This window comes from Peromyscus californicus, unplaced genomic scaffold (assembly GCF_007827085.1).
Source record: "Peromyscus californicus insignis strain IS unplaced genomic scaffold, ASM782708v3 Scaffold_12__1_contigs__length_115047231, whole genome shotgun sequence".
Classification (NCBI taxonomy): domain Eukaryota; kingdom Metazoa; phylum Chordata; class Mammalia; order Rodentia; family Cricetidae; genus Peromyscus; species Peromyscus californicus.
In genome coordinates, this window is record NW_026294413.1 from 19,664,189 (window position 1) to 19,689,825 (window position 25,637).

At 40.1% G+C, this 25,637-nt stretch overlaps 1 protein-coding gene across 10 annotated transcripts in view; it reads left to right on the plus strand.

The window, feature by feature from the left end:
* Positions 1-3,608: 3,608 nt before the first annotated feature.
* Rbm26 (RNA binding motif protein 26) overlaps positions 3,609-25,637 on the plus strand; it is a 77,637-nt gene continuing 55,608 nt past the window's right edge. For 5 of the 10 annotated variants that reach the window (XM_052732513.1, XM_052732516.1, XM_052732515.1 and 2 more), the window contains exon 1: positions 5,355-5,519. In XM_052732513.1, coding sequence (XP_052588473.1) covers positions 5,449-5,519 — 71 coding nt within the window. In that variant the 5' untranslated portion in view covers positions 5,355-5,448. Of the gene's footprint in view, positions 5,520-25,637 lie in introns of all 10 variants that reach the window. The other 5 variants (XM_052732521.1, XM_052732522.1, XM_052732518.1 and 2 more) reach the window with 2 other exon arrangements.

A 25,637-nucleotide genomic window follows, 5' to 3' on the forward strand; every position in this document is an offset into this window, starting at 1 on the left:
GAAGAGAATGTCCACTGAAGGGCTGATGGATGCCTCTCAATCCTCTTATACTGGAAGCACCATAGTCCTGTGGGGGGAAATGACAGTCTGCCTTCTGATTCCAGCTTACATCAGCAGCAGGTTGTGAAGCCCTTTCTTTTACATCACTTATGCTTGCCACAGAAAACATTATTTTTCTTTGCTGGCTAGCAGCAGTCAGTCTGGTTAAGAAAATATATTCCCATATGCATATACATATACATGCACATGCACATGCACATATACATATATGTGTGCAATGACAGTGAAAAAGAGGCCATGAATTTGAAGGAGAACAGGGAGAAATATATGGAAGGGTATGTAGGGAAGAAAGGGAAGAGAGAAATATTTCAATTAAATTATAATCTAAAAAATAAAGTGAGAAGAAAAAGAAAAATACAATCCATTCATAAATATGATATTAACATTATTTCTGGGTAAACAAAAACTCTGGCATTGTTATACTAAAGAACAGTTGCCTGTTCTCAGATTTCAGCGCTGAGAAGTAGGTGCAGGTGTTCTCTTGACTTTAATTTGCCCTGCGATGTTGAACACTCTTCAATAGCCTCTCACCATAGCCTAGTCCACAGAAATCTTATTTCCCTTTTCAACCTCAAAATGACCCAGAGCCATTCTCCTCCTCCACCCAACTTCATATTTCCCTACTTCTTACACCTTTTCAAAGATTTTGGCTCTAGAGCCAGGCAGTGGTGGTGCACATCTTTAATCCCAGCACTTGGGAGGCAGAGGCAGGTGGATCTCTGTGAGTTCAAGACCAGCCTGGTCTAAAGAGCAAGTTCCAGGACAGCCTGGGCTGTTACACAGAGAAACCTTGTCTCGAAAAACAAAACAGAAGAAAACAAAACAAAACAAAAAAACTCCAAACAAACAAAAAGATCTTGGCTTTTATTTGTATCAGGAACATTCTACACACTGTTACATAAACCTGAAATGTTCTGGTATGAACTTCGTTTCACATGGCTAGTTTCTTTTACTAGTTATCTTTCTTAATCATTAAAATTTTCCTATCCTTAAAGAACCTAGGCATGATCCTTCCTCATCTGTATCGCTGTAATGATATACATTTTCTTTCTATGCCTGATGTCTAAATATTTGGAAGATTAAAGATTAAAGATCATTTAGCCAGGTTTAAGCTGAAAAAGAAGCACAGAGAAGAGGTATTAGCACAACAGAAATCAGACAACACAGTACTGGTATAGTCATAACAAATTGACCAAAAGAATTGGAAACCATAGCCTCAGTCATGTGTAAATGGGAATATAATGTATGATAAGTAACATTTCCCATCGATGTGAAAATAATAGACTCCTGAGGGGCACAGTAGAGAAAAACCAGTTCAGCTCTAGAGCAAAAAAGGATGCTGACAGCAATTTTCTAGAGAGAATGAAGAGCTGTAAGACAAAATTGAAGAAAATACAGAATATCTTTTGGATCTTGAAATGCAGACTGGGTTTTTTTTTCTTGTGTGTGGGTTTTTGTTTGTTTGTTTGTTTTCGTTTTTTTCCAAGACAGGGTTTCTTTATGTAACAGTTTCTGGCTGTCCTGGAACTCACTCTGTAGACCAGGCTGGCCTCAAACTCAGAGATCTGCCTGTTTCTGCCTCCCGAGTGCTGGGATTAAAGGTGTGTGCCACCACTGCCCATTGAAGACTGAGGTTTTAAACAAGGCTCTAAAAGCACCATTGAGAGTGACAAGAAGTAATAAGACTATATTCACCAACTATGTGAGAAAACTGAAAGAATTAAGAAGTTAAGTCTGCTAACTCCTGGGGAGGGGGTTGGGGAAATGGAAAGACAACTCATGACGAAAGAGCATGGAAGGATACAAACCTGTAGAAAAATGTATCATTGTTACGACTAGCTGAAACAGTTTCTTACTTCTGCTTCTTTCCGACTTAAAGTGGAGCAAATGTCCTTTAACCATTTTTTTGTTGTTTCAGATATTATGCTAAGTCAAGAAGCATAAAAGGGAATTAATTTGATGCTCAGCATATTTGAAGGCGAGAACGATTAGAAAACTAAATAACAAACTTTAACTTTTATTCTACATCTGGGAACCAAAAGGCTATTAAAAACCATTATCTAGGCTGTCATCGAGGAAATGGAATGTGAGCAATGAGGAATACTATTCCGTGCAAAAGGAACAACATTAACAGTGACTGGGTCTTGAAAGACCAATATATGTTGGTAAATGTGAAGTCACAAATGCTGGGTTCTAAAATGTCCATGCTGGTGGTTAGTGCTCTCTGAGTAGCACCGGTTACTGCACTAGCCAAACTCTACCTTTGAAAAGAGGTCTAAAGAAAATGAAGTAATGAAGTGATACAGACTGAAGGAAAGAAAGCATGGCAGCAGCGGTGGCTAACTGCAGGGTGGGACTCCAGTGTACCATGGAAGGGAAGGAACTGCTGTCACTCTCAGTGGGGAAGGAAAGTTTCTTGGAAGTATAGGGCTTCATTTTGCAGTGGACATTTGTGGTCAAAGGCTGAGTGGTTAAAAATTCAGGTTCAATGATATGTATGTTCTCAGTGAGGTTGGACAAAGAGACATTGTTAATGTTCTGATCTGCCCCTTGGAATCCCACCCCCTGGCGCCCTGCGTCCTCACATAAAAGCCTCATTCTAAGGAAAAACTCCTCCCCTTCCTCTCTTTCTCTTCCGATCTTCCTCCCATGAGGTGCACTCCTTCTCTCTCTCTCTCTCTCTCTCTCTCTCTCTCTCTCTCTCTCTCTCTCTCTCTCTCTCTTCTTCTACTCCTCCTCCTCTTCCTCTCCCCTCCTCTGTCTCTCTCTTTCCTATCTTTCTTTTAATCTCTCTGTTATAATAAACTCTCCATGTGCATCTGGGTTGTGAATTACTGGCTGCCGTCGCCTCTGCCATGCCCACATGTCGTGCATCTGCCCATCATGTTTCCCTGCACACAGGGGATACCTTCGGGGATTTCCGCCCCCCCCCCCCCACGTAATAATTCATAACTGACATCCTGCCTCCTTTTTACAGTTCACACAATGGAAACAAGGACCTATTTTGTGATCTATTTGGTGCCATGTTTTATTTCCTTCATTTATGAGCTTTTTGCTGATGATTTCATTGTTTAAAATGCCCCTGTACTCTATAGGCAATAATGAGATACTCTCCATGGTCCCTAAAAAGAAGCCGCTCTGCCGGGTGGTGGTGGCGCACGCCTTTAATCCCAGCACTCGGGAGGCAGAGCCAGGCGGATCTCTGTGAGTTCGAGGCCAGCCTGGACTACCAAGTGAGTTCCAGGAAAGGCGCAAAGCTACACAGAGAAACCCTGTCTCGAAAAAACCAAAAAAAAAAAAAAAAAAAAAAAAAAGCCGCTCGGAGGTGTTACAGCCCTGCGGTGGTGGCACAAGCCTTTAATCTTTAATCTCAGCACGTGGGAGGCAGAGGAAGGCAGTTCTCGGTGAGTTCGAGGCCAGCCTGGTCCATAGAGTGAGTTCTAGGACAGCTAGGGCTGTTACACATAGAAACCCTGTCTCAAGAAAACCAAAACCAAAAAAAAAAAAAAAGGATGTGATGTATTTTACACAGAAAAGTACATGAATTATAAGAGCTTTGTTTAAACATGTGTTACGGTGCCAGTGAACAGGAGTTCAATATTGATTAATCAACAATACATATAGTGACTTTAAACAGAAACATGATTCTCAGCAATACAGTATTTATAAATTTTATATGTGACACAAAGTTCACCATTTTAATAATTGTATGTGTACAACTTTATGGCATTAGATATAGTCAAACTGTTCAGCCATCGACACCATCCATCCCAGAACTCTATTATCACTCCAAACCGAAACTCTGTACCACTGAGATGTATTTCCCAAGTTCCCTTTCCTTTGCCTCCCATTCCACCTCTCACTCCTGGCGACCAGTCTGCATTCTTTCTCTCTCCCTTGCTCCTCTAACAACCTCGATAAAGACATACTTACCTTTTCATATCTGGCTTGTTTCACTTAGTTAAATCACTTTAATCAATACCTTGGGTATCCATTAGTTTGATTATGATTAAGATACTTTATTTTAGAGCAAACGTCTAGCTTTGTATTGTGTAATCTCAGTTAATTCTTAAAGGACACTCCACTCCAGCAAATTATAAATTCTGTCTCATCAAGAATTTTTTAATGGTTCGCCGTGTGTTTAGATCGTGAAGTATTTTCATTCCATTTGTAGTCTATGGACTTTAGAGTCTTTGCTAGTTAGTCTCTTAATAACATTATATAATAGAATCAAACTTGTTGGACCACCCATGATATATAGGATGCTGATTTGCAAGCTCTGCTTTTAGTACATTGTAATTTCTTGGAGAAAGTGTTGAGTCTTTTCTAAATGAAGAGAATTTAAAACGTAACAAAACTGTCTTTAGCTAGGTTGGAAATCATGAAGGTTAACTCCTGTTTGGGGGGCATCCATAGGCCCCTAGACCTTTGTCAAAAAGTCATGTACTTTTGGATAAGGACACTAATCCTCTGGAGGTCTCAGTGGGTATCAGAGCAGTCTGTCTTTATCCATCGCGTGCACAGGGCAGCACACACAGAATATCGTACTGGGGAGGTGCTGAGGTAACTAAGGCAGGCTGCACAGCGCAGGACACCTGCAAACTGCGGGCCGCCGCCTCAAGAAGCCCTTTCATCTTGCCCGTTCATTCATGCCGACACGAGCACAATCCTCCCCGAGGAAAATGTCTGGGAGTCAAGTGGCCTTTCCATCCTTGTGAAAGAAGACGGCGGCGCTTGTGGTTATTCATTCCGAGGACCGAGGGCGTGAAAAGGAGCTAAGGCCTCGGCCCACGCAAACACAAAACACACGACTACTGCATTCGCTCGGCGTACAGTCCGCCGAATTTGCGTCTCTTCCCGGCATGCTCTGGGACTCGCCGCGAGACTTCAGAGCATCCTCGCGAGATTTACCGGCAGCCATCTTCTTGGGGGTGCTGGAAGCCGGGAAGACCCCCCGAACCGTTCCCATTGAGCCGCCCTTCGTTGTCGCTCCTCTTCACCTCTGCTCCGCCGCGTTGCCAACAAGCACCTAATCCCGGGGCTGAGAGAAAGGCCTGGGTCTCAGCGCGTTTCGGCTGTCCTTCGGGAAGATTCACTGGGGAGCAGGGCGAGGGGGAGGGCCCGCGTAAACCGTTGCTGCCTCCGCCTGGGGCCGGGGTCCGCAGAGGGGCAGCTCCCGGTAGCAGGTGGGCGCGTGGCCTGCGGCGGCGGCCCCGCCGAGCTGCTCGCCCAGCGCGGCTCGCGGGAACCTGCCACCGGCACCTCCCACCGCGGCCCACGCGGACGGCGCGCGGAGGAGGGGGCGGCGGCGGCGGCGGCGCGGCGGCGGCGGCTGCTGCGACCTGGGCCAGCGCAGGCGTGTGACCGGCCTCCTCGGGGCCGCGGTGGATGGTCTCTAAGATGATCATTGAAAACTTCGAGGCACTCAAGTCCTGGCTCAGCAAGACCCTCGAGCCCATGTGAGTACCCCGGGGAGCTGTCCTTGCAGGGATGCCGCTGGGGGACCGGCGGACGCACCGATCGGTGCCGTTTCCTCGAAGTGCCTGTGGTGGAGGCCCAGAGCGAAAAGCAGGGGTCCTAGGGCTCTGTTTCCCTCCCTCCACCTTCGCGTCCAGATTCGAGATAGCAAAAGCTGGAACTGTGCTTTTTTATCGTTGAACTGATCTTTGAACCGGTGTCTACTGCTTTTGTTTTCCCGTTACATGTAGAGTGATACCAAACTTCCCCATACACCTGTGTTTGCTGAGGGCCTTCAAATGGGTTTCTTTGCTTTTCATGAATGCTCGCAATATCATCCTGGTCATAGATTATTTTACATTGTTTCTTTAAACGAAATGAATGACTTTTATTAGGGATTAGGGCAGTTCGAGTTTAAACTTCAGGTTTCACTTACAGTCCCTTAAAGAAAGGCCACGTCTTCCATGTGGTGTCTGGTTCATACGCACCTCTCTTAACTGATTGGAGATGTAACAGGTGCTAATGTGCCTAGTGAACCCCCTCTTTTGCACTCACACCCTACTCACTTGGAGAAGGAAAAAAAAATAAAGTTTCTCTATATGTGGGATATTTAGCAGTTTAAGGAGGAATTCAGTAGTTCCTGCAACCGTTGAAATGTCTTAGGCTGAAAATTTTTAGGAATTTTTTATGGATTTATTCAATGCAAAACATCATAGGTAAATTTCTTTTCAGTATGGTTGATTTACAATAACAAGATGCAGCGGCAGATAATTCACCTATTTAATACATGTATTAGGATTTTACAGTGTGCTGAGGGAAGCTTTGGGGCTAGAATTTAAAATTCCCAGGTTAACAAGATGCAATAAGAATCTATTTCAGCCTTGACCAGTTATGGCCATTGAAATAGTAGAGGATCATGTAAAGGTGGTTAGGATGGGGGCTGCTGGAGCACTTGTTGGAAGCTGTCTGAGCAGGTAATACTTAACAAAATTAAAGAGGAGAAGAACCCTTCTGTGTGATAGTCTGAGGAAAGAAGTATTTGCAGAATGAAGAGTAGATGGAAAAGCTTGGTAGAAGACATGATCCTTGATTTGTGTAGAGAAGAGAGGAAGACAATGAAGTTAACAAGTAGGCAGGGCCCAAATCCTATGGGAGCTTTAGGTCACGGTGAGGAATTAAGATTTTATTTAACATGCACTAGAAAGATAGCTTATTTAAAGCAGACCAGGACTGACTGGACTATAAATATGCCTGTTTTGTGGAGACAGACAAGGAGGAAGAGTGAAATGAAGGGAGGCTATTTTGAAGGTATTGTAGAAAGAGACTGTATTGGATGATAGTGGAGACAGAACCAAATGCACTTCACAAATAGATCTGATAAAACTTGCGATAGAGCAGGTGTGGAAGAAAGGGAAAGAACAATCAAGTATGATGGCCCAAAGTTTGTTTTTACAGCTGGATGGATGATGTAGGAGACTGGAGTGGGGGTTATAAGGTGACCAGCCCTTGGTCTTAGCAGTTTAGTTGACTGGAATGGGATAGAGAGAAGTTCTATTTCAGAGAGCTGGAGGGGATAGCCTAGTGGTGACATATGCAGTGTGCAGAGCCATAGATGAAATCTTCAGTACCCTCCACCTCCAAATAAACAAAAAAGACCTTTGCTTTCAGTGGATTGGAGAGTAACATGTATAGCAGGTGAGAGGGAGGACCCCAGAGCCTGAGGACTAGCCTTGAACTGTGCCACTGCCTCTCACCTATAAGTTGTATAGTATTGGATAAGTTGCTTAACTCAATGTGTGTTTCCATCTTGGAAGAGGGAAAAATAGTGAATATATATAAAGAAAATCTTAGAATACTGCCCAGTTTGTAATTAGCACGTTTCAGATCAACTTTATTGCATCTCATGGTTTTTCACTAACCTACAACATATATACTTATTGTGTATGCTTCTAATTTTTTTTTTAATTAAAACAACAGCATGCTTATTGTAGCAGCTACTCAGATGTCTGTTACTTTCCATGATTACAATAAACAGTTTCTGCTAGTAGAGTCTACACAGTGGTCCTTTCTAATGTACATTGTTGTACAGTAATTTAGTTCGTATTCTTGTTCTTTTAATTTCCATGTGTTCTCTATTCTAGGTGATGATCTATGAAAGCTTAATTATTTACCGTCATGGTTTCTAATGTTTATTTCTTTCTTTCTTTTTTTTTTTTTTATTTTTTAGACAAGGTTTATCTGTGTAATAGAATAGCTCTGGCTGACCTGTAATTTGCTTTGTAGACCAGGCTGGCCATGAACTCAAAGAGATCTGCCTGCCTCTTTCTCCTGAGTGCTGGGATCAAAGGTTTGCACCACCACTGCTAGGCAAATGTCTGTTTGTTTGTTGTTTATTTTGTTTTTTTATGTAAAGAGTTTTTTTGCTTAGTGTTGACGTGTAATTATAAAATACATACTGTTTGAGAAAGTATTATATGAAGGAACATTATATAGTTTTTAGCTATTCATGACACTTTTTTTTTTTTTTTTTTTTTTTGGTTTTTTGAGACAGTTTCTCTGTGTAGCTTTGGAGCCTGTCCTGGAACTCACTCTGTAGCCCATGCTGATCTCGAACTCACAGAGATCCGCCTGGCTCTGCCTCCCGAGTGCTGGGATTAAGGGCTTGCGCCACCACCGCCTGGCGACACTTTTTTTTTTTTTTTTGACAAACCTGAATTTTGAATGTATTAGCAAATTTTTGAGTACTTACTCTGTACTAATCAGAGTGGAAAATAGTATGTGGCAAGGTATGAAATAGCTGTTTTCATTTGTTAGGGAAGACAGATGCTGAACAAGTAATTATAATACTGTGTGGTAAAGAAGTCCAAAGTGCTTTGGAAATACATTAGGTAGATGTCAAGAAAGGGGGAAAATTGTTTGGAAGAAATGAATGAAATTGAAAGAGCAGAGGGAGAATAGAAATGGTTAGGGACAGGAGAGGAGCCAGATCACACAGGACTTTGTTGAGTCGCGTTAATAATTTTGTGGTTATTAAAGCTTTTTTAGGAAGCCTGGGTTAGGGTAGGTGAGTTTGGAGAGTGATGGAGAGTGAGGTATGCTGGGAAGCTTGGCTGCATTTCTAGCCTGAGTGACAGATGTGTGCATCTGTTTATTCCATTATAAGTTCTATAGTAGCAGAGTTCTGTTCTTTTTTCACAAGTCATTGAGAATTTAGATATTAAAATTTCCTCTTGAAGTATTTAGAATTGATGTCTTTTGATTTCAGCCATCTGCTTAGTCAGTCCTTCCTCCACTATTAATGTCTTTTTGGTAATGTGAAATCCTAACTCCCTTCCTTCCCCCCAAAATATGATCTTTGTCATGGTGATTGGACCTTAAAGTTAGCATATAAAGTAATGGGCTTTATTATGGCGCGCGCGCGCGTGTGTGTGTGTGTGTGTGTGTGTGTGTGTCTTTGTTCTTTGTGTTTATTACTCCTCTCTAACTGGCCTTGACCCCACTCTCCCATGTTGCATTCTCCTTTTCTCCTCTCAGATCGTCTTCCTGTCAATGTATATATCATGTGTTCCTTTACTCTCTGTTCTCACCCTCTCCCTGCCTAAGATCTCTCTCACATCCTCACTTGGCCTCTGTCTCTTATACACATACACACTTAACACTTAGAGTCTGACGATGAGAGAAAATAAGTAGTCTTTTTCATTCTGAATCTGGCCTGGTTCACTAAATATAGTGATCATGATTTTATACTTTATGGATGAAAAAAATTGCTCTCTGTAAATGTACCACATTTCTTTATCCATTTATCTGTTGGATATTTCGCTGGTTCTGTTTCTTAGGTATTCCTAATAGTGAAACAATAAATCTGGATGTACAAATGTCTCTGTGTTATGTTGAGTTAAAGTCCTTCTGGTGTATACCTAAGTGTGGTATAGCTGGGTCATAACCATTAAGCTTTTGAGGAACTTCATTCACACTTTCTTCCATAGGGGCTGTGCCAGTTTACATTCCCACCACTGTAAATGACTTGTTACCTTACATGGTCACCAGCATTTGTTGCCATTTGTTTTCTTTATTTATGTATTATATGTGTATGGGTTCTCCATTTGCTGTATGCCTGTATGATAGAAGAGGGGATCAGACAGAAGAAGGCATCATATCCCATCATATCCCAGGTTGTGAGCCACCACGTGGTTGCCGGGAATTGAACTCAACCTCTAGAAGAGCAGCCAGAGCTCTAAACCACTGAGCCACCTCTCCAGCCTGCCTCCTTTCCTCTCCTCTCGCTCTCCTCTCCTCTCCTCTCCTCTCCTCTCCTCTCCTCTCCTCTCCTCTCCTCTCCTCTCCTCTCCTCTCCTCTCCTCTCCTCCCCGTCCCCTCCCCCTCCCCTCCCCTCCCCTCCCCTCCCCTCCCCTCCCCTCCCCTCCCCTCCCCTCCCCTCCCCTCCCCTCCCCTCCCCTCCCCTCCCCTCCCCTCCCCTCCCCTCCCCTTTATCCTTTTTCTTTTCTTTTTTCCTTTCCTTCTTTCTCTCTCTCTCTGTCTGGCGTCCTAGGATTCACATTGTAGCCTGTGCTGACCTCGAACTGCTGCCTTCTGAGCATTGGGATTAAAGGCATTCACCACCACTGCCTGGCTGTCCTTTGTTTTCTTGATCCTGGCCATTCTGCTTGGGGTGAACCAGAATCTTGAAGCCAGTAGTCCTTATCAAGTATTTTTCCTACTGCTGTACACTTTGTATTTTGAGACAAAGTCTCTCATTAACTTGGAGCTCCTTGATTTGGCTAGGGTTAGCTGACCAATGAGCTCTAGGGTCTACCTGTTTACCACCCCAAACCCAAACTCTAATTTTTTGTTTGTTTGTTTGTTTTTTGTTTTTTGAGACAGTTTCTCTGTATTTTGTTGCCTGTCTCTGTAGACCAGGCTGGCCTTGTGGACCTCATAGATCAGTGTTCTCATGTCTGCCATTCAGTTAGCTTAGGGATCTAGGCAAGTGAGCCTCCCTTTTCTTTACTGATAGAATTGGGGAGAATTGTTTCCTTGTACAGTTAGAAGAGAATGAGACACATCTAAGAGTCTGCTGTCTTCCCTCCTTCCGTCAATACTGCTTGATGAACACACATAGCTTACAGGACTCCTACTGCTCCCACTAACGTTTGCATGCATTGCCGGTGTCTTATTCCCTTTGTTTGAGAGTGTTCTCTCTGTTTTTGCAGGTGATGAGACAATGAGGCACTGAAGTTGAAGTTAAGATACTAGCTCACAGTCAGTTAAATTCAAGCCTTATTTATACTCTAGAGCAGCAGTTTTCAACCTGTGGGTCTTGACCCTTTTGGGGGTCGAATGACTCTTTGACAGGTGTTGCTTAAAACTATTGGAAAACAGATATTTACATTATAATTCATAACAGTAGCAAAATTGCAGCTATGAAGTATCAGTGAAAATAATTTAATGGTTGGGGTCATCACAAATTGAGGAATTTATGACTGTATTAAAAATTAAGATTAAAAATTATGACTGTATTAAAGGGTCATAACCTTAGGAAGATTGAGAACTGCTTGATTGAGCAGAACATGCACAGCTCCCAAGCCGTGCATGTAGTATGCTACTGCTGCATGGTAGTGGGGATGATATTTTCTTTCCATTTATGGTATACTTTTCTTCTCCTCGTCCTCCTCCTCCTCCTTCTTTTTTTCCCCCTTTTTCCTGAGACAGGGTTTCTCTGTGTAACAGCCCTGGCTGTCTGGAACTTGATTTGTAGACCAGGTTGGCCTCGAATCACAGAGATCCACCTGACTATGCCTCTCGAGTGCTGGGATTAAAGGCATGCGCCACCACACCTGGCATTACTTTTCTTTTTTAAACTATTAGACTGTCATTCACAGTAACCCCTTTGAAAAGGAACAAGGTTCTAAAAGCATTACATACAGTTTGAGAGATACTCTCATGGAGTTTTTGTAGTACTTTTTTCTTTGCATATGTTTGCTATTAATAAGTACTTTTTAAAAAAACTCATTAAAATTTTTTTTTATCTTGAATTATGGAAAAATTGTTATTTTGCATTTGCACAATGATCTTTTTAGCCTAAACCTTGATTAGATTTTCTTCTTAATTTTTCCTCTATTGCTGAGTAGCTTCTTTGGCATAGTAAGTTAGTTTGCACATTAAGGAAGAAAGACTAAGCAAAAATAGCAAAAAAATAGAAAAGTATACCCATACTTTTCTTACAATTGCATTCTTGCTAGTTTCCACTTGCTTCCTGTTTTTTATGAGCATCTAATTTCTACAAAACTAAACTTCCTTTGTGATTCTCTATCACATTGGCTTATATTCGCCCCTTTTCTCCAATTTTTAAATAGTAAAAATTCATTGACAGTTTATTCTATGCTGATCATTTTGCCTTTATTGAATGTGAACTGGGTTCTGTTAAAGATGACAAAGTGAACTCTTAGGACTATTTAGTAGTACACCTTACTGGCTATGCATATACTTTCCTATCTCCTTTTGATAAATGGCTCTCAAGGTCATATTCTATTGCAGCAGTCTGTTGCTTGAAATCTATGTGGTCTTTCGATAAAAATCCCAGAGCCACATATTGGGGTAAATGCTGAGAGATCAGAGTAACAAAGGAACAAGCCACTGCCACGTCCCACCTTGCCAACTCCACGAATCCTCTGACTGAAATCCTGACCTGAAAGGGGTCCAGCCGAAAAGAGGCTCTCAGCCAAAAAGCTTTTCAACTGAAAAGGCCTTTAGCCAAAAGGGCTTTAGTTCCTGCCTCACACTTGATATACCTTTCCCCGCCCAGCTAGATTACTTTCTTCCTAGTGCTGGGATTAAAGGCATGTGCAGCTACTGTCTGGCCTCTGTGTTTAATCTAGTCCTCTGGTCTTCAGGCAAATTTTATTAGGGTATACAATATATCACCACAGCGGTCCTATGTGAATATAGCCATTAAATGATGGTGCCATTTTGATTCTGAAGCTTTGTATGGTGGTGCTTCTTGACTTTAGATCTTTTATATGTATGTGTTGTATGTCAGTACTAAAATAGAGATCTGATGTGATCTGTTTTTCCCAGAACTTATCTGGGATCTATCTAGTTGGGGATTGACTCTTTCCAACATAACTCTTTAATCACTCTTGCATAACTTATGCCATGCATCACATGCTACATACATGTTTAGTAGTTAACTGTTACTTGTTTTAGCATCATTGTTGGAATCTGGCAGGTGAAAACCAACTTTGCCTCTTACAGTTTGTCTTCTTGTTCTAGACACCTAGAACAATGTGTGTGACATAGACTTCAGTATTAAATGTATTAATTTAAATTTCTTTGTTGACTGAAAATCTGAATGACAAGCTCGTTTGTATAAAATTAAACACTGTGTTACCTTTTAGAGTAGCTGACATGAGCAGCATTAAAAATACATTCTTTGGGTCTATTTCTCTTTTTATTTCAATATTTTAAACATCTATTTGCTTGTGTGTGTGATCAGGCACCGGCACATGGTGGCCGTTAGAAGACAGACTGAAGGAGTGGATTCTTTACTTCCTTGTGGATTCTGGGGATTGAACTCAGGTCATCCAGCTGGGTGGCAAGCACCTTTAGCTGCCTAGCAATCTTACCAGAACCCTCTTTATTTCATAGTACCTTCAGAATTAAGATTTTTTTTTTTCCATTTTGTTTTTTCCTAGCAGGCTGGTCTTATTCTTACCCAAATCTGGAATTTGCCACTATGCCAGGCTAAGATTAGAAGTTTAAAGCTTACAGTTAGTTAAAATAGTTTAGTAATTTTTTTTTTTTTTGGACATAGAGCACTGATGAGTTCAGTTTTACTAAAGAAAATGTTGAGTGTTTCTGTGCAAGGCAGCTCTGTTCATGGAGCTAGACAAAAGTAATAATTCTAATTATATATTAATTTTGATTAGTGGAAGAGTTAATACTGTGTAACTAATTATTGGCCATGATACTCATGTCCATTACTTATTTTATTTCCTTACCTTGATAAATGCTTCTCAAGACCATATTTTATTGCTGAATCCTATTTGAATTTTCCCTTCGAATTTTGAGTTTACTAAATTTAGTGGGGTTTTTTTTGTGTGTGTGTTTTAGCACTTTGACTGCCTTATGGTACTTCTCAAATAAAATTACTTAACATCCATAAACCACAAGATAGGGAAAGTATTGGGAGCAAAATGGATATATTACCTTGTTTGGTGTATACATGTTGAAAATGGCTAAGTCAAGCTTGAACAAATTTCCCAGCTTTCCTTCCTCCTTTCTTTCCAAAGAGAATGAATGAGATGAAGTGGGTGATGATAAACCTTTCTTACCAAATTTATTACCCTCTTACTACCGTCTTTTTGTGAGAAAAAATTATTTTTCGTGTATGCCTTAGTGAGGGTTACAGTTGCTGTGATGACACTTTATGATGCAGCACAGCTTGAGAGGAAAGGGTTATCTGGCTTGTGCGTCCTGTATTACAGTCACAGTTGGGAAACCAAGGCAGGCACTCCAGCCAGGGGGGCCTGGAGGCAGGAGCTGATGCAGAGGCCGGGGAGGAGTGCTGCTTCCTGGATAGCTCCACCTGCTTTCTTGTAGAACCCCGGGCCTCCAGCCCAGGGAAGTCCCCACCTACAAGGGTTTGGGCCCGCCCTCATTAATCACTAATTAAGAAAATACGCTAAGGCTGGCCTGCTTTCACCCAGTTTTGCAGTTGAGGTTCCTTCCTTCAGATGACTAGCTTGTGTCAAGTTAACATAAGACTAGCCAGGACAATGTTCAAATAATCACTTGTACCAAGAAAAAAATTACTTTTAATTTGATTTCTGTTTGTAAACAGTGTAGTAAGTTTGAGATTTCCTAGTGCACCTTTCTGAAATATTTTACTCACATATAAGCAATATTTTATAGTTTTCACTCGTGAGGTTTTACAAAAAAAAAAGATTTTTTCCATGTCTTATAATTAGCATTTAAAGATTTTCATTTTGCATCTGTTAATAGTATCTAGAACTATAGTTGATATCTATATATTATTAACCCATTTTTCTGAAACATTTGGCTTGCTTCAGATTTGCTAAGATTGCTTTTTAGTGGGAGGTCTTCAGGCCACTACAGATGTGAACTCAAAGGGGATAGTGGGAACTCAACTCCTTTTCTTCTTTCTTGTTCACTTCTCAGCTGTGAGTAAGTGAGCACTTTCTGTTTGCCATGTAGTCTCACCTTGATGTGCTAGCCTGCCATAGGACAAAAAGCTGCTTTTGCAATTGTGTGGGTCCCATCTTAAGATACTCACCTAATCCTTAATTACTTCTCACAGGCCTACCTGGTTCCACTTCATAATACCTCACAGTGAGGATTAATTTCCACTTTAAGTAGAGACACCTAAGCCATAACAGGTGAATAATATTTAAGAAAAATTAGACAGTTCCTTACATTTTTTAAGTTAATCACTGTACAGTAAGAATGAGAACTTTCTTGAATTCTTTAGAATGAAAAGCAAAGTGCCTTTTCACATTTTGTCCTTGCACATTCAGTACCTACATAGTTTTTCTACTTTTTTTTTTTTTGGTTTTTCGAGACAGGGTTTCTCTGTGTAGCTTTGCACCTTTCCTGGATCTCACTCTGTAGACCAGGCTGGCCTCGAACTCACAGAGATCCGCCTGGCTCTGCCTCCCGAGTGCTGGGATTAAAGGCGTGCGCCACCCACCGCCCGGCAGTTTTTTCTACTTTTTAAAATGACCAAAATCCAGTTTACTATCCCATGGTTTATGTCACCATTTTGTTCTTATCTTTAGGTTGTTTTCTATATTTTGTTTATATAAATAACTCTGCAATGGACATTTTCTCCTATGTAGTTTCCATGTGGGTACATATTTTATTAGGAATTGACTAATACTGCTTTTGAAAACTTTATTAAGAAGTAGATACTTGAGCAGGGTGTGGTGGCACATGCCTTTAAAATCCCAGCACTTGGGAGGCAGAGGCAGGTGCATCTCTGAGTTTGAGGCCAGCCTGGTCTACAAATCAAATTCCAGGGCAGCTAGAGCTGTTACACAGAGAAACCCTTTCTCGAAAAACCAAAAAAAGAAGATGCTTGAAAACTGGGCCAGGTACTTTGTTGGCTCTTAAGTATAGCAGTTTGGGTAAACTTATTTTATAATGTTATGCATTTTATCATGGTCACCAAGTTCTCTTGTCTTCTTATAGCAGTCCATTTTTGTAAGAAGTGAAAGGTGATAATGTATCAATATAAATTATAGCCTGGTTTGAGTTTCCAAAAAATTTCTGCATCCTGCCATTCCTGCACTCCCCCTGCTATTTTCAAGTTACTTTCTTCAAATATTGCTATGAAAAATTACTAAATTTTAAGTGGAGTCATTCATTACAAATGAAAAAATGGGTGATTAAAAATCTAACAAGCATAGATATGCAGTTCAGCAGATAAATTTATGTTCCTTATAACAACTCTTCTAAATGTCATAGCATACATCTTGAGATTTGCTGTGTGTGATTTTTAAAGATTGTAAGTGTGCTGGCCTTGGTGGCTCACATTTTTAATCATAGCAGTCTTGGGGGTGGGTTGGGGTACAGAGGCTTGCCTGATCAACAGTGAGTTCCAAAATTCGAGGTCATGGCGAGTGGCAAGGAGGAGGAAGGGGAGGGAATAGGTGAGGAAGAGAGACAGGCGCAGGCATACACTGCCTGCCTGACTGCTATAGTTTGGATCTGGAATGTCTCTGAAGGCTCATGTGAAGGCTTGATTCCGAAAGAAGGAAGATGCTGACCCAGGAGTACATTACTAGTGAATAAAGTAGAAATAACCCCAGACAAGGACCTTAACATCCCAGTTATTTTGGGGTTCATTCTGCTGCTGCTGCTGTTGTTCCTTCTCTTCCTCTTCCTCTTCCTTCTCCTCCCCTCCACTACCACTAGACTGCTTCAAGGAAAGACCAACAATAGAGTTAGTACTGAGTGGGCTAGAATGGATAGAGTATTTAAAAGACAACAAACAGATTTTTTAATCATAGCTCGCTTATTCTCTGGCAATTTCTAAATTATTATTATTGTCACTATTATTATTATTATTATTTTGGCTTTTTTGAGACAGGGTTTCTTTGTGTAGCCCTGGCCATCATGGTACTAGTTCTGTAGAGCAGGCCGGCCCTGAACGCAGAGATCCACCTTCCCTTGCTTCTGGAGTGCTGGGATTAAAGACATGCACCACCACTGCCGTGCTGATAATTTCTAGATATTTTTTACTGTACTTGACAAGTTAATCAAATGCCTTCTTGTAATTTGACTTGTAATTCCAATTTGGCAGGACATCTGTTTTCTTAGAAGAATCTAAAGATTAATATCCTTGAGACTTTTTTATTTGACTGAAAAATACCTAGAGTTTTTAAGTTAAATTAAAAAACATTACATATACAGATGCTTTGCCTGCATTTATGTCTTTGCACCATGTGTGTGCATCGGCATTGGAGGCCAGAAGAGGGACCTGGAGTTATAGATTCCTGTGATAGGATGTGGTTACTATGAATCGAACCCTCATCTTCTGGAAGAATAGCAAGTGCTCCTAACTGCTAAGTCATTTCTCTAGCCCTCAAAACAAAACTTTTATTACATCGTGTGTGTGTGTGTGTTTGTGAAAAAAGGACGTTATAAAACACAATTATATAGAGCAATTTTAGATACATATAAAAATCTGTTTATTTGATTTATAGTGGGTTTGTCTATACATTTGTAATGAACAAATGAAGAAATCACCAGCTGATGGATGAGTGGCAAAGGAATTGTCTTCTAGTGACATTGCTCGTTTTCTATTTTACAGTAGTTTTTTAGATTTACATATTATTATATTTTGTTCTGTTTTTTTTTTTTTTTTTAAATAACGTAATTCTTTATTGATTCTTCGGGAATTTCCCATCATGTACCGAAATCCCACTTACCTCCCAGTTCTTCCATATTTGCCCTGACACTAGGCTTCTTGAATGCTAGGCAAACACGCTGCATTCTGAGCTTTACCTCCAGCCCTTGCCTTTATATTTTGGTCTATGGAACCATTTCCCTTGGATAGTTTTGCCTTTTCTTCTTGACATGACTTTTAGTTCCTGAAAAAAATGGATTACCTTAGTTTCTTTTGTAGTGAAGTAGAGTGTAAGGAAACTGGTGGTCAATGGGAAACACTCTTCTTCATTTGTGAATCGGGATTAAAAACTAATATGCACCTAGATGTTGAGTTTTGCTTTGGGCTTTGTAGTGGTTTAAAGGATTAGGAGGTGTGGCCTTGTTGGAAGGGGTGCGTTAATGAGGGTAGGCTTTATATGCTTATTATATGCTTATTATAGTTACAAGAATTATGATTACAAGAATTGTGATAAGCTTTGGCAGTGGGTGGATTTAGTGAAAACTGTAAAACACTAAATGTAAGTTGAGAAAGACAATAGAAGATAAAAAGTACTTGTGTTTACAGATGAACCATATTATTGCAAAAATAGTACATTACCAAAAGTAATCTACAGATTTAGTCCAATAGCCATCAAAATTCCATTGACATTTCTTGCAGAACTAAAAGAAAAATCCCACAAAATCATTTGGAAGCAAAAAAGATAATGAAAAGTCAGAGCAACCTGAGATAAAGGGGAAAATGGAGGTATAACAATAACTGATTTATAATTATACTCAGAGCCACAGTCAACCAACAGTATTGTACCTACAGAGGTTAGCCTGCACAGCTATGGCCTTCTTATTCCTAACAAAGGTGTTAAATTTTTTTTTTTTTTGGTTAAAAAATGACACCTTTTCAATGTATGGAAAACTGATTAGCCACATGAATAAAACTAGATCCCCCCTTTATTATGTGGCATAAAAAAAATAAGTGAAAAACAAAAAGACCCAATATAAGAGCTGAGACTTAGACATACTAGAGGAAAACAGGGAAAATATTTCAAGATCTAGTCGTGGGCAACAATTTTCTGAGGATAAGCTTGGAATAACAAGAATTGACGAATTGGGTGACATGAAATAAAAAATCTTCTGTATAGCAAAGGGAACAATAGAGTGAAGAAACAGCCCAGAGGAGGAAAAATTGCTGCCATTTGTATATCTGGTGGGATTAATATACCTAATATATAAAGAACTCAGACCACCAAACACCAGAAGAATAATGTAACACGAATTCTAAAATGGTCTTTTAATAAAAAAGCCCCAGAGCCAGATATTGGGGTAAATGCTGAAAGATCAGAGAGACAAAGGGACAAGTCACTGCTACATTTTACCTCTAGGACTCCTCAGCCTGAAAAGCTCTCTAGCCGAAAAAAACTCTAATTCCTGTCTCCTCACTCACGCCTTATATACCTTTCTCCGTTCTGCTATATTACTTCCTTCTTAGTACCGGGATTAAAGTCCTGTGTGCTTCCCAAGCAAAGGCATGAGATCTCAAGTGCTGGCATTAAAGATGTGTGATTCTGGGGCTGGAGAGATGGCTCAGAGGTTAAGAGCACTGGCTGGCTGCTCTTCCACAGGTCCTGAGTTCCATTCCCAGCAACCACATGCTGGCTCACAACCATCTGTAATAAGAGCTGGTGCCCTCTTCTGACTTGCAGGGATACCCGCAGGCAGAACACTGTATACATAATAAATAAAAAAAAGTTAATTTTTAGGCCGGGCGGTGGTGGTGTGCGCCTTTAATCCCAGCACTTGGGAGGCAGAGCCAGGTGGGTCTCTGTGAGTTCGAGGCCAACCTGGGCTACAGAGTGAGTTCCAGGAAAGGTGCAAAGCTACACAGAGAAACCCTGTCTCGAAAAACCAAAAAAAAAAAAAAAAAAAAGAAGACGTGTGATTCCCAAGTACTGGGAGTAAAGATATGTGCTACCATTGTCTGGTCTCTATATTTAATCTAGTGGCTTGTTCTGTCCTCTGATCTTCAGGCAAATTTTATTAGGGTGCACAACGTATCACCACAGAATAAATAATCCAGCCAGTAAATGAGCAAGTGAATTGAATAGTTCATAAAAGAAGTTCAGACTTCTTGATCTACTGAGATCTTAGCAAGCAGCTGCTGCCTGCTTTTGCTGCCACAGTGTTGTCTACCACCATACCTTCCCCACCATGGGAGACTGTGTCCTTTAAACCAGGAGCCAGAATTAGCATCTGCTTTAAATTGCTTCTTTTCAGAAATTTAGTCACAGGATCAAGGAAATAACTAATGTAGAAAAATCAGTTTCAAGACGTGGGACTGTTGCTGCAAAAAACCTGATCATGTGCTTTGTAAGCCTTATGTACTGGTTTATTGAAAGAATGCAGAACAGTTTGGAACTGCAGGCTAGTGAAGCTGCAGAATGCTGTAAGCAGTGCTTGATGGGCCTTTCTGGTTGGGTTCAGAAGTTTAGAATGCCAAGAGACTTGGGCAGTGAAAACTAGGGGGAATTAGGCTAGGGATTGTATTGCAGCCTTAAGAGAACCAGCTCTAGGGCCACACACAGGGCTTGCAAAGAATCCACAGCGTCGCAAAGCTAAGACTTTTTATCCGAGGGGTTTTTAGAGAATAGGGAAAAAACTCATATGCATTTTGAAGGTTACTTTCTCTCATGTTACATTCTCTTTCTTTGTTCTACACAGCTATAATATCTATCAGAAACTTTCATGTTGATATAGGCATTACATTTAAGGTCATATTTTATTTGATAAGAAACGGAGTCATCCTGACAACATACATGTAATAAATCTTAGCTTCCTAATTGGTGGGCTCTAATCTCACAGCTGCAGCTTCAAAGAAAGAACCAGTCATAGTTATCTATTTAGAGAGATAGCTTTGTAAAACTAAACTACTGAGGAGTCTAAGAAAAATAAGGAATTTGTTCATATATTCTATATTTCTAAGTATAGTAATAACATTTTAAACTAACGTTTTGTGATGAGCAGAAATGCCAGGCTTTCTCGGACTTTCTGTCATAAATGCTTTAGTTGGAGCTCAGGTTTACCTTAAATCTCCTAATATAAGCCCTCTTGGCATTTTCCAAGGCACAATGACATTGAAAGCGTTTTAAATCTTAAAATATATTTTTCTGTCCTGCGTGTAACTTCTAATTATCTAAAAACATCTGTAACCCTCACTAGGGGTTACACAGTCAAGTTATTTTCTGTAGCCTTGACTAGTCAGAATATAGTTTCACAAATTGAGGTCAGGAGTGGGTGCAAGGACTAAATCATTTGCCAACTAGCAATAATTGGATTTTTTGTGTTTACGACCTAGCCAGATAGCTCAGTATGTCCTTGTGAACTAGACTGCTTTTCCTGGGAAATGTTTATCTTAAAACCCATTAGCAAGGCATCTGATCTAATCTGAAGTTATTTTGAAGCTTTAAATACAGCTGTCTTAAAAGCTGGAAGTACAACTATTTTCCTACGTCCGCCTGAGCTATGATATAAAACAGGTCTTAAGTATCTCACAGTCCTTATGGAACAATAAGCCTAGTTATGAAAAATACCCTAGTATTATTTTTATTCATTAAAATTATAAAGTTTGGGAAGAAATCATCTTCCTGACCATCCACAGATATAAATGTGCCTAGTAGATGGAATATATTCCTGAGATGAACACATTACAATACAGGCTTTGGGGAAATTCCCATAACTGTTTAGTGAAAAATTGTAATAGCACATGAAAAATTACAGACAGAAGCAAACTATTCCATAGTCTGTGGCCCCACAGCCATGCTTGATGAGGTTCCCCCATCAGAGAATTATTCATCTGGTGGGTTGGCACCTTGAATATTAGTTTCCATCTGCTGTATTATGCCATGGCTCTTGCAAGGCTGTTTGGATTATGACAATGGCTACATTCTGCTTGTGTACTGAAAACTTGAGTAAAGCTGGTTTCAAAAATAATCCCTAATTACGTAGCTCTCACCCCTAACTACAGACACTTCTTTTTGCAACAGAGACCATTTCAGTAAACTACAATTTCTAAAAAATGCGGAGAACTAATTGTGGGGTGCTCAGCCCCAATGGTTACACTACAACACAACTCCTGCGCCTAAGGTTCAGGGAACATCTTGGAAGAGGGGATGGAAGGGTTGTAAGAGCCAGAGAGTCCCGAAAGCTGCTCTGAGATTGTCTCCTAGAAATGACAGCAAAGCCTCAACCATGATGCTTCAACAGTTTGGCTAAACAGGGACTGAACTAGGAACAACACTAGACAGGCTAAAGTGGAAAGGGGAAATATCATGGGACCCTACCCCTAGACAAAGAATGATAGAGGAATGCTGAGAGCAGGAGAATTAGGCTTTCCTGGAGGATGAATCTCTTAGTTGGTTATTCAGTATCAGGCGGTCAGTCCTGAAATCATATATGTACAACTAATATTAAATGGACTCATTAGGTTGTATTTGTAATATTAATGTGTTTATATATGTGTGTGTAGCAGTAAAGAAAAAGGGGCACACGGAGGAACTGGAGGGAGCAAAGGGAAGGGGGAAGTGATGTAATTATATTTTAATTAAAAAATATGATGGAGAGTAATCAGAGATGACACCCGATATTGACCCCTCTACTTCACATACCTGAACTAATTGCAGATTTACACCACAAAAAGAAATGCTGGCTCTGATGATTGGGATAGGGTAAAGAAGGAATATGTATTATTAGTCTTGCCATTATGGAAGTCAGTATGGAACATCTTCAGAAAACTAAAATAATACCTACTGTCTGATCTTTCTGTATAACTCCTGGGTATACCATCACAATCAGTAGAGAGACTTGCATTGCCCCTGTTACTGGAAATACTCACTGTAGCCAAATTACAGGATCAGCCTATATGTTCATTAGTGGATAAATAGATGATTTGGTATTTATGTAAAGTAGTAAGTTAGTCAACAATAAAGGTAAGCAAAATTATATCATTTGTAGGACAATGGGTAGAACTGAAGACTGTATGTTAAGTGAAGTAAACTGGACTCATAAAGGAATTATTACTGGTTTCCCATTTTAATTAGAATCTATATTTAAAAAGCAAGCCTGTGAAAGTATCTGGTAAAAGGAAGGAGACTAGAAAGTCTATCGAGGGAGGGAAATGGAGTGAATATGATCAGATTATATATACATTATGCATATGTGAAAATGTCACTGAAATCTACAATTAATATATCTAAAAATGGATTTTGATGGTTATGTTAAGAGTCTATATAAATGTTTTTTTTTTTTTTTTTTTTTTTTTTTTTTTTTTTTTGGTTTTTCGAGACAGGGTTTCTCTGTGTAGCTTTGCGCCTGTCCTGGAACTCACTTGGTAGCCCAGGCTGGCCTCGAACTCACAGAGATCCTCCTGGCTCTGCCTCCCGAGTGCTGGGATTAAAGGCGTGCGCCACCACCGCCCGGCTTAAGAGTCTATATAAATGTTTTATAGTCTTATTTTGCAATGCAGGTGCTTCATAATTTTTAATAGCCTTTATTGTAAGTGAATTAATTATATGCAAATATTTCTACTTTATTTATTAGAATGAAGCAGTATAATAATGAAGCTATAGTAATTAAATTTCATATTCCATGTATTATGTCTTTTGCAATGAAATTTGTTTTTTCTTTGTTTGGTTGTATTTTTTTTTTTTTTTTTTTTGAGACAAGAGTTTCTTGGCTGTCCTGGAACTTGCTCTATAGACCAGGCTGGCCTCAGACTCACAGAGAGTGTTGAGATTAAGGCGAGGGTCAACCACCCAGTTTAAAATTGCAGTTTTTGAAAGAGTAATCCTAAGTATAGAATATAGAATTATGACTTGGATGCAAATTAGGTATTTTCATGAACATAAAAATAAAAAATTGCTGGCCATTGGTGGCACACGCCTTTAATCCCAGCACTCGGGAGGCAGAGGCAGGCCTCTGTGAGTTCGAGGCCAGCCTGGGCTACAGATTGAGTTCCAGGAAAGGTGCAAAGCTACACAGAGAAACCCTGTCTTGATAAAGCAAAAAAAAAAAAAAAAAAAAAAAAAATTGGTCAGAACAGATGTGGGTTTATATCTGTGTTCTAAAGCTATTGAGATAATACATTTAAATTTTAATTCCTACCCCAGGTAACCTCCAGCTCCTCTCTTTGAAGATTATTGAAAATGGAAGCTTGGGTTAAATTCTATCAGTTATCTTCCACTGAAATTTTAAAAAGTTCAGAATAATTGAACAGGACAAATATCTGTAACTGGAGTATTCCTGTGTCCACCTAGCTCCTGTAGCTGCTCAGGCCCAACCAAACACACAGACTTATATTATTTACAAACTTTATGACCTAATGGCTCAGGCTTCTTGCTAACTGTTCTTATATCTTAAATTAACCCATTTCTATTAATCTGTAAGTTGCCACGTGGCTCGTGGCTTACTGCTATCTTTACATCTTGCTTCTCATCACAGCGGCCAGTGTCTCTCTGCCTCAGCATTCCACCTCCCAGAATTCTCCTATGTCTTTGTCCCGCCTACACTATCCTTCCTGCCTGGCTAATGGCCAATCAGCGTTTTATTTATCAATCAATCATAGCAACATATATTCACAGCATACAGGACATCCTGCAGCAAATATCTTTTTTAAAAATACTGTAGTGGAAGCTGGGTGATGGTGGCGCATGCCTTTCATCCAACAGCTCTCTGAGTTTGAGGTCAGCCTGGTCTACAGCATGAGTTCCAGGACAGCCAGGGAGAAACTATAGTGGAATGCCAGTGTTTTCTGTACTGTCGTTACAATTTTGACATTAAGTTAAAATACAAATATGATAAGCATGCTAGACAATTGCTTGCAGCTTTTTTTTTTTTAGGCTCAGTCTGATTCTAGTTTAAATTATTATTAAGTCAGTTTAATTATTTTCAAGAATTTTATTGACTTTCTCCATTTCTTTTAATTTCATCATTTAATATGTACAATTTCCTCCTTATCTAGAAGAGACTAATGCTCTTAATAGCTACTCCTATGATTTCTTTTTACATTATTCAAAATGTTTCTCTTTTGTGTGTATGTACATGGGCATGTTTGCCTTTGTGTGTGTGTGGCAGTCAGAAGACCACTTGTTGGATTACCTTTATGCACTGAACCCTCTCACTGCCCCATTCCTGTGCTTCCAGGGGTAGGAAGCTGGACCTTTACAACTCCACAAGGTTTAAAACTAAAAATATATTCTTACTAGTTGTACTAAGGTTTATTAAGATATTGATGAAGTTTTAGTCTTAGGCTTTTAAGTAATTTTGTGAATGACTATTAATCTGGATAATTTGTCAAAAGTCACTGAAGCTGTTAATTTGGTGGGAAATTCAGATGTTTTATGTTCATTTTGCTCCTTTTTGCTGGAATCTTTCTTTGGTGTCAACTCTTCTCCCACCTTGGGTTCTTTGTGTTGAGTTCTGCTTGCCTGGGCTGCCCTTTTTCCAGTCATGAAGTGAGTGCGCTTGCAGTCACTGCTGATCCTTGTAAGAATTCAGCCACCGAGTAGGTGATAGGAAGCCATCTTGTTACCTCTGGAAGAATATCCAGTGCTCTTAACCACTGAGTCATTTCTCTAGTCCAAAGTACATTTTGAAAAGAAATTTTCATGAAATTTCTCATGTACTATTAAAATGCCCCCCCATTTTGATTATAACTAACTTCAAGTGTTGGTTAAAAATGGAAGTAGAATTATGAGAAAAATTGATTTATAGTTACTGAGTAACAAGTTACCCGGGCACTTAGCAACAAAGCAGGCATTTATGATCTTTAAGCTTTTATATGTCAGGTTAGTTGATATTTCTATCTCTCGTGGGATTGTGGTCAGATTGTTGGAAATAAAATTTGGGTTCTCTTTGGACTTCAGAATCTGCTTCAAGGCTTATTTACATGTACTGTTTGCAAGTTCCCTGCTAGCCATTGCCTTGCATCCTCATTTCATTGCCCTGGCATAGTCTCCATGATGCTGCTTTGCTCTTGGGCCTTGAATATGATTAAAAAGGTGACAGAGACAAAGCAAGGGAGATGCCACAATGCCATTTTCACCCCAGCCCAGAAGAAAGACCTGCCATAAAACCTGCCATGCTCAGTTCATCAGCAGGCCTTCACACTGATGTATTACTCAAGTGGGGAGAGAATTCGGTGGTAACTCTTTGAAGGGAGGAATGAA